Genomic DNA, 12,443 nt, shown 5'->3' with positions numbered 1-12,443 from the left:
CTCCTCTCCTCCTCTTCCGCCTCCATTACTCGTGGTGCTCTTAAATTACTGTGATTATCTCTTATTGAACGATATACGTGAAACGACCTTTCGGAACGTTATACCTATTGTGACGGTCGAAACCTATGTCGAAGGTGGAAAATGAAGAATTAAAGGGCATCCAAGTCACTTGAAGAAAACGGTCGGCAAGAAATGTTTGTTAAAAAGACAAAATTCAGTTTCTCCCGCATTACAAACTGAGTTTATCGGCTCGTTCGGTAACACAAGCTGGGAGTACTGATCCGGTAAATACCAGCATTACATTTATGACGCGAATGAGAATTTCTTGCATCTGAATTCTTGCTCAACAAGTCGACCGATAGCCGCGGGATTTGACAATCTTGAAAATGTAACTCAATAAAAAATTCCCGTATAATCAAACAGCGAACTCGTGTATGTGGTAATTTTCCGAAGTGTCCATACTAACCATCGACGTTTTAAAGTACATATTGACGTCTCGCACGTGTGACGGGTGAAATTAAATAGCGAAACTCTACATACGGGGTGGACAACTGCTGCAGGGTGTTTCCCTAGCGACGGTTCTCGTCGAATTGTCGTACGCGACGAGGAGAAGTTTCCGCTGAAGGCTTTCGACTGAAAATAATCATCGCAACTTTACGATGAACTGCGCCTACCAATACCCTCAGCCAGCTCACCCTCAAGGAGCGGTAATAATGACTCCAAACCTACCCCAGCAGAATCACCATCCAGCAACTGACACGGAATTCCTCGAGGTATTTTCATCGCCATTGCAATACATTAGTGATTAGGGCATTGAAAATGTGGAAGCAACCGTCTCGAAGTATGCAGATATTTTTTTTTTTCTAACGATGACCGCGCTGCATATTCGGTATGAATTTTCAAATCAAGGGTCGCGGAGCTTGGGTTATTATGTTAAGGCGGGGGTGAAGTTGGATTGAAAAATAATTAAACGTTCAACCGTCGATGCGTCTGATCCACCGATTGACAGAATAAGACCCCGGGCGACGGCGTCCTGGGCGGATCGGTTCCACCCCCGCTAATTGGTCATCTCCTACCACCTAGAGAGTCACCGTTCAATATACGCGCGATATTCGACGAGTTCAAATCATCGCACGCACCGCCAATTTTACTTGCAGAAATCAAATTTATTCCCATATTCGAATTGGACCTGCCAATCGAATTTCCCCCAACGCACTTACCGATCAATTTCCACGGACTCTCAACGCTCGACACTCGCGAACCTCGTTTAGACGTATTTTGCAAAATCCGTGAGGCGATCCTTGGTAGCTAAAGGTATTTAAAGGCAAAAAAAAAAAAAATTTGATTCTGTACGACGGTCAAAAAATGATTGCGGTAAAATAAAAATAAACGAATTAAGTCACTTGTTGGTGGTTTCAAGAGAGAAAAGGAGTAAATTTTGAATACCTCCACGTATAATGTAAATGTGAAGGTGTAAACTCGTGCGAATACATGCGCACAACTATATTATATGGGAATAGGTTTATAGCTTGAGGATATTAATACAAGGGCTCCATACGTAATTATAGTGATTACCGCATTGCCAGGGGGCGGAGAAAGGCGTCTCTTAGTTTGCACGTCATTTTGCAATCTCAACTTGCACGAAAACATCTGCATCGCTATATTACGGTTCATTAAAAATGATTATTTGAAAAATCAATCTATTATTCCCTGCAGGCTTGAAAACAGTGTAAAATACGCAAACCAATGCACCACCACTTTACCTTTACATCTTTGCGACAGATTTTGGCCCGGCGAAAGTTTCGGAAAATTTACCTCATTTGAAAGTTTTCTTTTTTTTTTCTTTTTTTTTTTTTTTTAGTCTTTCGTATTCACGTACCACCGTGAATTAAAAATCGATTGCAATACTTATACCATAAATTCACATGACTTTTAAACTCATTGAGTAACGCGATCCTCCCGTAATTTGTTCACGTCCTCGACGGCATTGGAATATTTTAATAAAGCTGTTTAATTCAGAGACGGTCGCACGGCCTCGTAAATCTTTGTAATCGTTCGACGCGTATATAAGTGCCGTACGTTACATAAATAAATTACACGATTCACGTCACTTTATACGCGCACGCATGTATACGGAATACCCGGTATATTCGCACTCTCGAAGTTACAATGATTTCAACCACTGCCCAAGTTCATAACTGCAGTCTTGAATGACAACAACGAATGTGAGTAAAACTTTATGCGATAATTGTTTTAAAAAATACCAACTTCGCTCATTACGTTCTGAACACTGTACTTTTTGATCTCGAACGATTGAGGCGCAACAAATACCCGATTATCTGACACGTGTAAGATATAACGTACCTAGTATAGGTACGTTTAATTATTATCGTTACAAACCTCTTACTGCCTGCATGCTGTTATTATCACCATTATCAGTAATTATACTTATAGCTCGTGCAGACAACCGGTAAACTTACGACCGTAAGCCTGGATTGATGTCTGTATTTATTTTATCTTCGTACTAATTACTTGTAAGAAAATGATCATTATTTTGCAGTCTAGCTTAAATAAAAATAAAAAACAATAAAATAAAACGTGAAGCAGCAATTAGCAAAGTCGAAAAATATCTTTCTCGTGATCTTTGAACCGTGCAGCATTAAATTGCCGTCTTCAAAGAATTGGAAAACTACTCAATTTGTTTCATCCTGTAGAATAAGAAATATTTCTTTTTAAGCACTGCTCACGCCCTTTGAATAATCTCGTGTAAAAAATCAGGTGCAAAAAGTGATGTACCAAAGTAGTAAAAACTTATCTACATATATTTATAATATGAAACAGGATAATTTCCGTAAAAATTTCGATCATCTCAGGCTGTTTGGATTTTTTCGAGGTCGAAGATGTAAGTGTGCATCGGAGTTGAAGGGTGGGTGGATCTGTGGTGTAAGGCTAACTCTTCGTTGTCGGCATGTGCCGGGATTTGGATGGATTTATGGAGGCGAGAACTGCAATCATAACATCGGCCGTTTTCTGCGCCGCTTGTCTAGCGTCTGCAACTATAGCCTGTATAACGACGTTGGAATATATCGAGGTGTGTTACACGTATATGGAAAAGTGCACGGCATGCTGCAGTCGCGGGTCTCAGAGCTGCGCGAGGCTGAGATCTTATGGTGAACGGTACACCTACTTGCGGGAAACCGTGCGAGCATTGTATACAACCCTTTGAATAACGCGGCTCGCATAAATCAACCTTATTATACGAAACGTATTTTGCTCGTTTCGCGAAAATTTACGAGCTTCACTTTCAGTGCCGTGGATCGTATCTGGGATGAAAATACGCACCTAGATATGTCACTTAGCGGCCACGAGTTGGAGGAGTGTAAATTTTTTCGTGCTGGTTCTGATTACGAGTAAAAAACGATGTTCAACCCCTTTCGCTAAATAATTTGGAAGCATTGCGAAAATAGAAAAGTTTGAAAAAGTGATGAAAATTTATTCGATCTGCTCTCGATCGTCTTTGTTGCGAACAAAAGATGCATCAATTCAAATCGAAGAACAGAAAACAGTTTTCTTCGAAACGTCTATAGGCAAGTGACGAATATCTCAACTTGCGCAATATATTTGTATATTAATTTAAACAACTTGTCACGAGACAAAGAATTGAGGGTGTATTAAGGGCTGCTGGTTCGGGGGAAGAGAACCGAGCTTGAACGAGCTTGCACCGGGGCGAAAAAGCTTGCATACAGGGAAAGACATATACGTGTGTACGGTTTGGCTCATCAGCGTAGCGAGGTCCGGGTAATTATTAGTCCATCAGCATCTTTCGCTCGATGGCCACATGGCAAAAGGCGAAAGCCAAAAGGCAAGCGATGGATCCTTGAGTCTGAACTTTGCCGGGACAAGGCCGCCCTGTTATTATTAAGCCCGCCTCCGTAGCCGCGAACCCATTTTCATTTCTATTTTAACCCCGAGGAAGCCCACGCGTCTGCCAATCAATCGGGAAGAGTCGATTCGATCGGAAGTCGATAAGTATAGATTTTTACTCCTAATTGACTGACTTCTCTTGTAGTCCCGCGTGAAAATAAAGAAACCTCTGTTTACTCGCGAGTCACGATGCGTTACTGCAGTTTTGACGCGGCGCTTACATCCACCGCCTTGGCATGAATATTTTTGAGCGAACAGAAGCACTGGAGAATAATACAAAGAACCCCGAACGAGAACGCATCTGCGATCCGGTTTACGTAAAACGTCGCAATAAATCAGACAAAGTAATTTTTATTTACCCTCACAATTGGGGCAGACTAGGGAGAAAGGGAAAATGGAGAGAAGGGAGGAAGGAAGGAAGGAAGGAAGGGTAGGTTCTGGTCCGAGGTGTGTGTTCGACCCTGATGGATCCACTTCCCTTTTCATAAAACACCACAAAGCCTTTCGATAGCTTGTCCGTATATTGTTAGCGCTTCGCGTGACGTAGGGGAGGCGTGATACGCCCAGGCTTAGACAAACTTCCCCGCGTGTTCGTCTACTCGTACTAATTCGCACAGAGCGCAGGACGGTATTGAGAAAATCGCCGTTCGAAGGTTCGAAGGAGAATTTTTCGAGTGAAACAAAAATTGTCCATAAATCCAACAGACACGGACGGCGCAATAAGATTTTCTCAGCGTTCATTTCGCGATTTCAGTTGGGTTGAATCGAAATCTTCTTTCCTGTATTCCAACTTTTTATTTCTTCAGCGTGTCTCCACGGGCAACGCGATAGATGATCTTCTTCCGAGCTGTACGATTAACCGTGGGGAGTGTAGGTATCACGGACCTTTTGTCCAGGGCAACACGCGATGTTCGCATCATCGTCGGCGAGGTATCGCGAGTGAATACTATCGAGTTACAAGGCCAATTCGTGCTGGCTTGCACTTCGCACTTCGAGCTCATTCTCGAAAAACACCAGATCAAAGGGGAGGAATTTGAGGGCTCGGAAAAGTACTTCCCTAACTTGCTTAAAGTGTTTAATTACATGTGATAACTGGAAAATTTTCACTACAAGCAATTGGAGCAAGATGAATTTTAGTACAGAACGAAATTGTTATTGAAACTGGGAAAAATTGTTTGGAACAAGTTGCAGACCCACTTTTTTCAATGCGATTGCAATATTTTTTGTCCAGTCAGCCTCTTGACGAAAATACGAAATCGCTGTCACGAGGTGGGTTAATAATTTATGCACGGTACGCGTTGTGTGGATATGCGAAAACCACGGAGATCCGTTCTCCTCTCATCTTCTCAGACAGGACGAAGTTTCGTGGCTGCTGCAGCTACACGGTCATGAATGATCTGCGATTATGTGGCGGTCTGGTCTGGCCGGGTTGGCGCCTCTGTGTCCTCCCATTATGGGGAAATTAGGAGCTAATGCAGCGCCGACCGTAAAGTCCATAGAGCGTCCAACAGCGTAGGCTGTACGAAATCGTGAGAAAGTGCGGCGGAGAGTTAAGTGATGCGTGCGAAAAAATCGCGGAAAGTATAAAGAAAAAATAATTAAAGAGATGAGGAAGGAAGGAAAAAAAATATCTAAAACCGTAATCATCCGTCATGAAGTGGATAAGAAAGGCGATTACGAGGCGTGAAATTATCGCACCGATATCGGTAATCCCGAAACGAACTAAGCCGTGGGCGAAAAATTGACCACGATTCGATTGATATTAAAGAGAAGATAACCCGAGCTTTAGGAAGAGAAGAGAGAGCAGGAAATGACAAATTAGACGAATTGTTATCGGTATACCGGAGATGTATAACCTGCAACACTACGCTATTGACCTAGGAAAGGTAATTGACGTCCTCTCTATTCTACTACATCGAGTGTATTATACTTCGTTCGGTACGTTCAAGCCGATACAGGATTTGAAATTCAAACTCCCCGATTAAAATCACATTAGAAGTCTAGGACGTTGTGGGAACGGTCCGCTATTTGGCTGACATTATACCCTTACACACAGCCATCGCCGTAGATGCATGATACGAGCGGCTGGACGCGTGTGTAAGGTCTCGTACGATAGCTGGTTCAGATTTTCATAAAAGGTATCGCATACCTGAACGTTCTATCGAAATTGTTGTAATCTATTCGGGCATACATAATTAATACGTAACCGTTTTTAAACGCCCTTCGTTTGAGCAGCGACCCAGTCACCTCGACGCAAAATCTCTGAATTCGTGACTCGAGTAGGAAGAAGTGACGTACCTGAGTAAAAAACCAGAGTCATCTGAATTTCGCAATATTTTAACACAAGAAAATATCACCCCCGAGGACGAAGAATTTCGTGCGATTAATCTCGTGGTCTAACAATCGCTTTAACAATCTTTGTAGGTAAAAGTTACACAAAGCCTCGAGAATATAAGCTACGGCAAGCGCTTGACTCGTAAGAATTTCTTCCGACAAAGTGCGCTGGAGAGGTTCATAAGTGCAATTGGCAATCTCTCGATGGCTGTGTGAGTATATGAAGGATGAAAACAGCGTGGTGTCAACCTGCAGTGAATGTATGATGAGAAAGCTGTACGAAGATCGAAGGCACGGTTGAAGGCAATGCTCGACGCGTCGTTCAACACCGAAGTAACTCGACTGAGTCCGGTGTTAAGTACCGGTCACGTCAATCCTTGGCTAATTTGTAAATTGTACCACATAAAAAGTGTTGATATTATCGTAAAACTTTTTACGCACAGGTGTGGATAGTCGGTATGTGGTTGCGGTAGCCAGGCAGTAGGTATGCAAGTATATTACACGTACTATGTAGGCTAGCATTAACTCCGCAAGTTGTATTGTAATTTGTACTGTATTATACAGCTCCTCAAGAGGAATATACCTTGGCGTGTGCCTCGAAGACTGTCTCGATGCGTTATACGAGCTTATGAGTGGTAGGTAGAGATACGACGCGTCGATCACTCACAGTCGTAACACGTTTTCACCTTCGGATCGATTACGGTGTGTCAATCTCTACAATTAATATCACGCCCCGCACGAATACCTACGCGTACGAAATTACACCGGTGGTTGGTCACGTGCGACGAGTTATGCGATCGGTTTCGATTCTTTCATCTATACCAGATGCCGATTTTAACGAAGAATTACTTCTATCGCATATAACCACGGATACGTTTCATTGAGAACAGACTCGAGGTCGTACGAGTGTAACAAACCTGTAAAGAGATCGAAAAAATTTTGCCTTCGAAAGGTTTTTCCTTTCATTTGCGTACGAGCGTTCCCAGTAGCAGCGAGCAGCTGGCGCACGGTACACTTCCAAGCGTGAATCTCTGACCGACTACTGAATTGGTCGGCGCAGCTCCGAGCGAATGGCACACAGAAGTATGAGCGCGGAAGGCAAAAAGCTAAGGATAACGGTTGCAACTGCTGCAGTGCCAATTATACCTGCAGCTGGTTTTCTCTTGCAACACCGCAAGTTCGATCACCGGTGTTCTTTGGGTCGTTCGGTGCGCGCTCGTATAACTTAACAAATAACACGTCTCGAAACTACCCTGGGCAAGTGATTCCCGTGATCTTTTATTGGCTGCCAACATGAACGTTGATGACTTCACAATGAATCACGCGATCCTCGGAGTGCGAAATGCGAGGAACTCGAGAAAGGGATCCGCGGCAACGTTGCGACGGAAAATGGTCCAATCCGCGTCACGCCGGTTCGCCACGCGACCTCCGTCATTTTGTCCTCCATTGGTCGGGTCGAAAAGGGGACCAAATCCAGAGCCCGTCTCCCCGGGCGGTGAACCGCGGAGCATGAGTCGAACCCATCGACGCGCGTTCGAGCTCCGGTGACGATAAGCGTGACCCGCCGCGGGGAAGAGCGCGCGTGTCTCCCTCCAGGAGTCGCGGCGCTGCGCGCGCATCGCGGCCCCTCGATCGGTGGGGGAAAGTTAAAGAGCGGCTCGTTCTGGGGGCGGCGAGGGGCGACAGAAGGCGGTAACCGATCCGCGGGTGCCCCGCCCCCGAGGGAACGGCCTCTTTTCTTGTCGACGTAGAGAGGGGCGGAGGTCGGGGGCAGAGTCGGGGCGCCTGGGATTTCCCCCATTTCTCTGCCGCGGCCCGAACCCGATCCTGAGCTGGTCGCCAGTCTGTCACGGGGCTAAGAACGGGAACCACACGCGCAACCGGTTCCCATGTTGTCCGGAATTTTTATCGCGAGTAAAATCTACCTGGCTCGCACCGCTGTCGTCGGCTGTCACGTCCGCAGGGTGACCGCGTACCGTACGACTGACCGATTTTTGGAAGTACCTTACAGCCAGTGTCACGTGCAGGATAATAATTACTTTCTCGATCTGTGATTCGTTTTCCTCGAGTTATACTCACGGGGCTCGCCCGAAGCTCGGTTAATACCCGCAAGGACTTTCGAGTAACGACCCTTAAGTTCGTCGAGTGCTTCTTGAAAAAAAAAAAGAAATAATCAACAACGATTCGTCAACGTCCTCGAGATGCTGACCGACATGACTCCGGCGGCGGCCGGACAGCTTTATCCGCAGCTACAATCCATCGCCAAGTCCCCAGCTAGTCACGTGGTGAGTTGGAACGCTACTTCGTTCAGAAATTGACTCTTCTGTCGGCTGAGCTTTGTCGACGTCCGGACAATGTGGCCCGATTGCGTGTCGAGATAAAAAAAAAAAAAATAACCGCGTACGAAGTCGATTTCATCATTCAGGGCCGAGACAAGGTTGAGAAAAGACGGTTTTGAACCGAATGAGCCACTTCCGCGGAAGATCGTTTGTCTCCCCTTCGCGTAGCGGATAGACGATCTTAATCCTCGAAATCCCTGGTAAAACCTCACGAATCAAGTGCCGCTCAGACCGGGATTTGTCGCGTTTGCCAAAAGCCAGTACGGTGTATACCCTGTACCCTGGGGATGATAAGATCGGCAAACTCTGCCTTGAGGAAAAGCTGAGTAAATTAGCACTTGAACCTTCGGGACCTCGATTTGACTCTTCAACATCGCGCCCATCTCGCGCGGCACAATACGGTAAAAAGTAGCGAAGAAAGAAAAAGGGAAAAGGATCTGTTAATCTTTTCGATGATGTGACAGGCACCGTAATCTTATCCAGTTCAAATTTGATCCTTGAGTTAGTAGCTATAGCTCTATTGCGGAGAGGATAATCCCGTTAAGTACCGATCATCCCGGATGATCCTTCGTGTTTTGACAGAAGAGACGGTCGGCGGGTGCGACGGTGAGCTTCGAGGTACGGGCGACGATCTACGGCTCTATTATGCTACCAGCAAACACGTGTTGGTCTGCTCTAGTACGAGAGTTTTCTCGTTTTACGACTTGCCAGAAAAGAGAAGACCCTTACCCGGGCTGTGTGAAGATCGTATGCCGCAAGATGATTTACGAGTAGGTGCGGTAAAAAAGTAATGAAATATATGGGACTAGGAAGGAACGAGAAAGAAAACCAACTCCAGAAGAATATTAATTAAGTGCTGAGAAAAATCTTTCTGTAGAAAGCCGATATTAATCTTCGCGCAAAATATGTATTATTAATGGTGTATCCGATTACAGTTGTCGATTTTTCAACCCTTCCAAAACTGTATACTCACGTTTTCTACAGAGCCCAGAACTTTGTCTCCTAGTTTCGAAGCCTTGCGCTTGTACCGCAGTGTATTTCATCGGGTCCTTTTCGTAATTGTGGAAATTGGGGTCCCTCTGATCTTCTTCTCAGTTTTCTTTCTCTCCGACAATTTTCCTGCAGCATACGACCCGAACGTATCGAATATCGGCAGACAAAGGTCCTTGCGCAAGGTTCTCAAGGGTCAAAGAATGCTGCTGCAGCACGGTCTAGCCGAGCTCGCAGGTGCTTTGAGGAGCCAATTATGGGTCTGATCCTTTTGTACGCGGAGGATCCACTTGACAGGATGCTCAGGACAGAACTAGATACTTTGGCCTGCCCACTTCCTTCCTCTCGACACCTGAACTCCGCGTTGCGAGGTTGAAAAACGTATCGATCCATGGACAAGTAGATAGTGTAAAAAAAAAAGATAAAGAAATTTGCCATTACGCGTCATCGTCGTTCGTCTATTTATTTCCCGGTGTTCTATTCCCGTCAGTCCAACTATCAACGAAGTTTTGCTCGTTGCGTGGATAGGTAACTCATACGTCAAGGAATACAAAATTCATTCGTTCTCAAGCAGTGCAGAGGCTCGACTAGTCGAGTCTTCAATCTCATGGCCTATTGATTGCATCAATGATAGACGACAACTTGATAGTGATAGCTCGTTATTTGTACCATCGGTGAGGAAATGCCAGTAGCAAGTTCCTGAATAATGCACACAGAGTTTTAGTTCTCAACGTCCCGTCGCACGGAACTTTGCGTACACTCGAAGCTAGAGGTTTCTGCATAAAAGATAGGCTTCGGATACCGTTGGAGTCCCGTTTGGAATGACTTGACTCCTGAACGGGAAGGCGTGCTTCGTCTCGGAAACGAAATCGGTCCGATTCGGACCTGTACGAGGGTTCGGTGAAAATTTAGGTCAATGATTATTTCTTGCCTCGAGCACCGGATCATTTCCTTTCTCCCATTGCACTGTACGGAAAAAATGTTGGCCAACTCGTTGCGTGGATTACGAGAGGCCGGTTCATCGAATAAACGCAACGAATTTTTCTACCTGTCGTCTTGATCCCTGCGCGGATGAACCGTAATGCACTTTACTCGAGGTTCTCGAATCCCCGCAGCACTCGAGGAGCAATGGTAATCCGTGTATAGAAAGAAATCTTTGGAAGCACAGAGCGTCGAGCGTCCTCAAAGCGTGACGCCGTTGACATTTTTGAGTGCAACAATGGGCCGCAGCCCGGCATTTAGCGGAGGGAGCGCGTCCCATTCGACACAAAGTTTCTCCACCCCTGGAACCGGGCTCCCGGATCCTTTTGGCCTCTTTATGCCGTGCCCAAAGTCCTGTAAGAGGCTTTAACCAAAGTGCCGGATGTCGCGGAAACCTTGTCCCAATTTGTCCCTTCGACGTGTACGTATACAGACAAATTTTCTCTCTCTTTCTCTCTCTTTCTCTCTTAGCCGCAATTTCGCTCCAGGCCCTCCAGTCGAGGTATTCCTTTGTTCACTTCTTCATCGCGTTCGATCGCGTCATCGAAAAAGATATCCTCGCACTAATTGTCCTTGATGCGTGTTTGGCACGTAGAATATACGAAGCCGATGATCTATCCTTGGGAATAACATTACCACGAGACCAGATCGTGGTTTTTCGTTGAAATCTTTCAACACCGTTGCAAGAGAGTCTGACTGACGGTTATAATTAAATCCCCGTCCGGCGTTCGTGCGATATGATCGCGGCGTGGTTTAGCTAATTGAATATCTATTTACGTAGGATATCATTCAAACGCGAGCCCGATTCGCGATGATTTCGGCACCGCATTTTCGCCGGAATTATCGCCGGCGGCCTGCTCGGACAAACACTCAGCTGACACGTTTAACCAGCTCGTTTCGCATTGACACCAGTCCTACACTGCAACGTCGACCTGCGAACCGAGCAACCGGGTGGCAGATGTTCGAGGTGACAACATGGCCGCTCTTCGTTCCTCGTTCCCCGTTCACAGTGGGCACATGGATCATGCACACCCTCAGAACGTATGCATGTGGACCGCACAACGGGGCGACAAAACAGTTTGAAAAATATGATCGATCGATCCCTCGCACGCTCGTTTGTCCGTGCCTCACACATGCATTTTTTATCCTCCGTCGTCGAGTGCGCAGCGCCACCGCGTATAAAACCTTTTCCGAATGTCCGTCGACCGGGCGTCAGACCAATAATTACAGAGAGTGCACTCCGCACTTTTTCCGCATGACGTAGAGCCTATCACTCGCGGTTGTGCGGTCGGAAATAATAACCGGAAGTCGTATACCAAGAAACTGTTATTCCCCTGCCGAACCGTGCACAAGGTTGTCCCGTTCTCTTCACGCTGTCCAATTTCTTCTCCCTCGCTCTTTCGGAGTCGGAAGGATTGGGAATGAAAAAATTTGGCCCGTCATTGAAACGGTCGGACGCTTATTGATCGGTCATCAGGTCCGGGGTCACGGAGAAATTAATAAACCTAGTTGTGCGGCGTGATTTTTTTATCGGCGAGAAGGAAGCGCTTGTAAGATGACCGGGGATCCCCCGGGGCGCGAACCGCGACACCAACCCGGAGGGGAGCGTGCTTGCAAGCACCCGTAGCGGGGTAATTTATCCATCCGTCCACCCGACGATGTGTCCGATTGAGTTTGACGACCGTGGCGAGAAGAATATACCGGGTCTTCCGAGCATGTAGCGTATAACGCGTATAACACGTATAACACGTAACACGCTTAACACCGTTTTGCCGCGGTTCGGTTGCCGTACTTTTCAGTTGACACTCGCGATACTCGAGGTGCGCGTTAGATTGCATTCCAGGCGATAAAAGCTAGGTCGCGATGCCATTTCAT

At 46.1% G+C, this 12,443-nt stretch overlaps 1 protein-coding gene and 1 long non-coding RNA gene across 5 annotated transcripts in view; one reads left to right on the top strand and one right to left on the bottom strand.

Annotated features, from left to right (window-relative positions):
- LOC124297400 (uncharacterized) overlaps positions 1-11,441 on the bottom strand; it is a 35,062-nt gene extending 23,621 nt beyond the window's left edge. Inside the window, exon 1 of the long non-coding RNA XR_006906601.1 lies at positions 9,571-11,441. This is a non-coding gene — a long non-coding RNA (uncharacterized LOC124297400). The remainder of the gene's footprint in view (positions 1-9,570) is intronic.
- Positions 1-12,443, top strand: part of LOC124297399 (transcription factor Sp9) — an 89,080-nt gene that overhangs the window by 54,655 nt on the left and 21,982 nt on the right. For 2 of the 4 annotated variants that reach the window (XR_006906598.1, XM_046748381.1), the window contains exon 1: positions 8,068-8,543. The exons of the other annotated variants lie outside the window; for them this stretch is intronic. Coding sequence is in view for 1 of the 2 variants with exons in the window: in XM_046748381.1 (XP_046604337.1) it covers positions 8,460-8,543 (84 nt within the window). In the remaining variant the exon portion in view is untranslated. Of the gene's footprint in view, positions 1-8,067; positions 8,544-12,443 lie in introns of those variants that run through there. 4 annotated transcript variants of the gene reach the window in all.

This window comes from Neodiprion virginianus, chromosome 2 (genome assembly GCF_021901495.1).
Source record: "Neodiprion virginianus isolate iyNeoVirg1 chromosome 2, iyNeoVirg1.1, whole genome shotgun sequence".
Lineage (NCBI taxonomy): Eukaryota > Metazoa > Arthropoda > Insecta > Hymenoptera > Diprionidae > Neodiprion > Neodiprion virginianus.
This window is presented reverse-complemented; position numbering and strand designations above follow the sequence as displayed.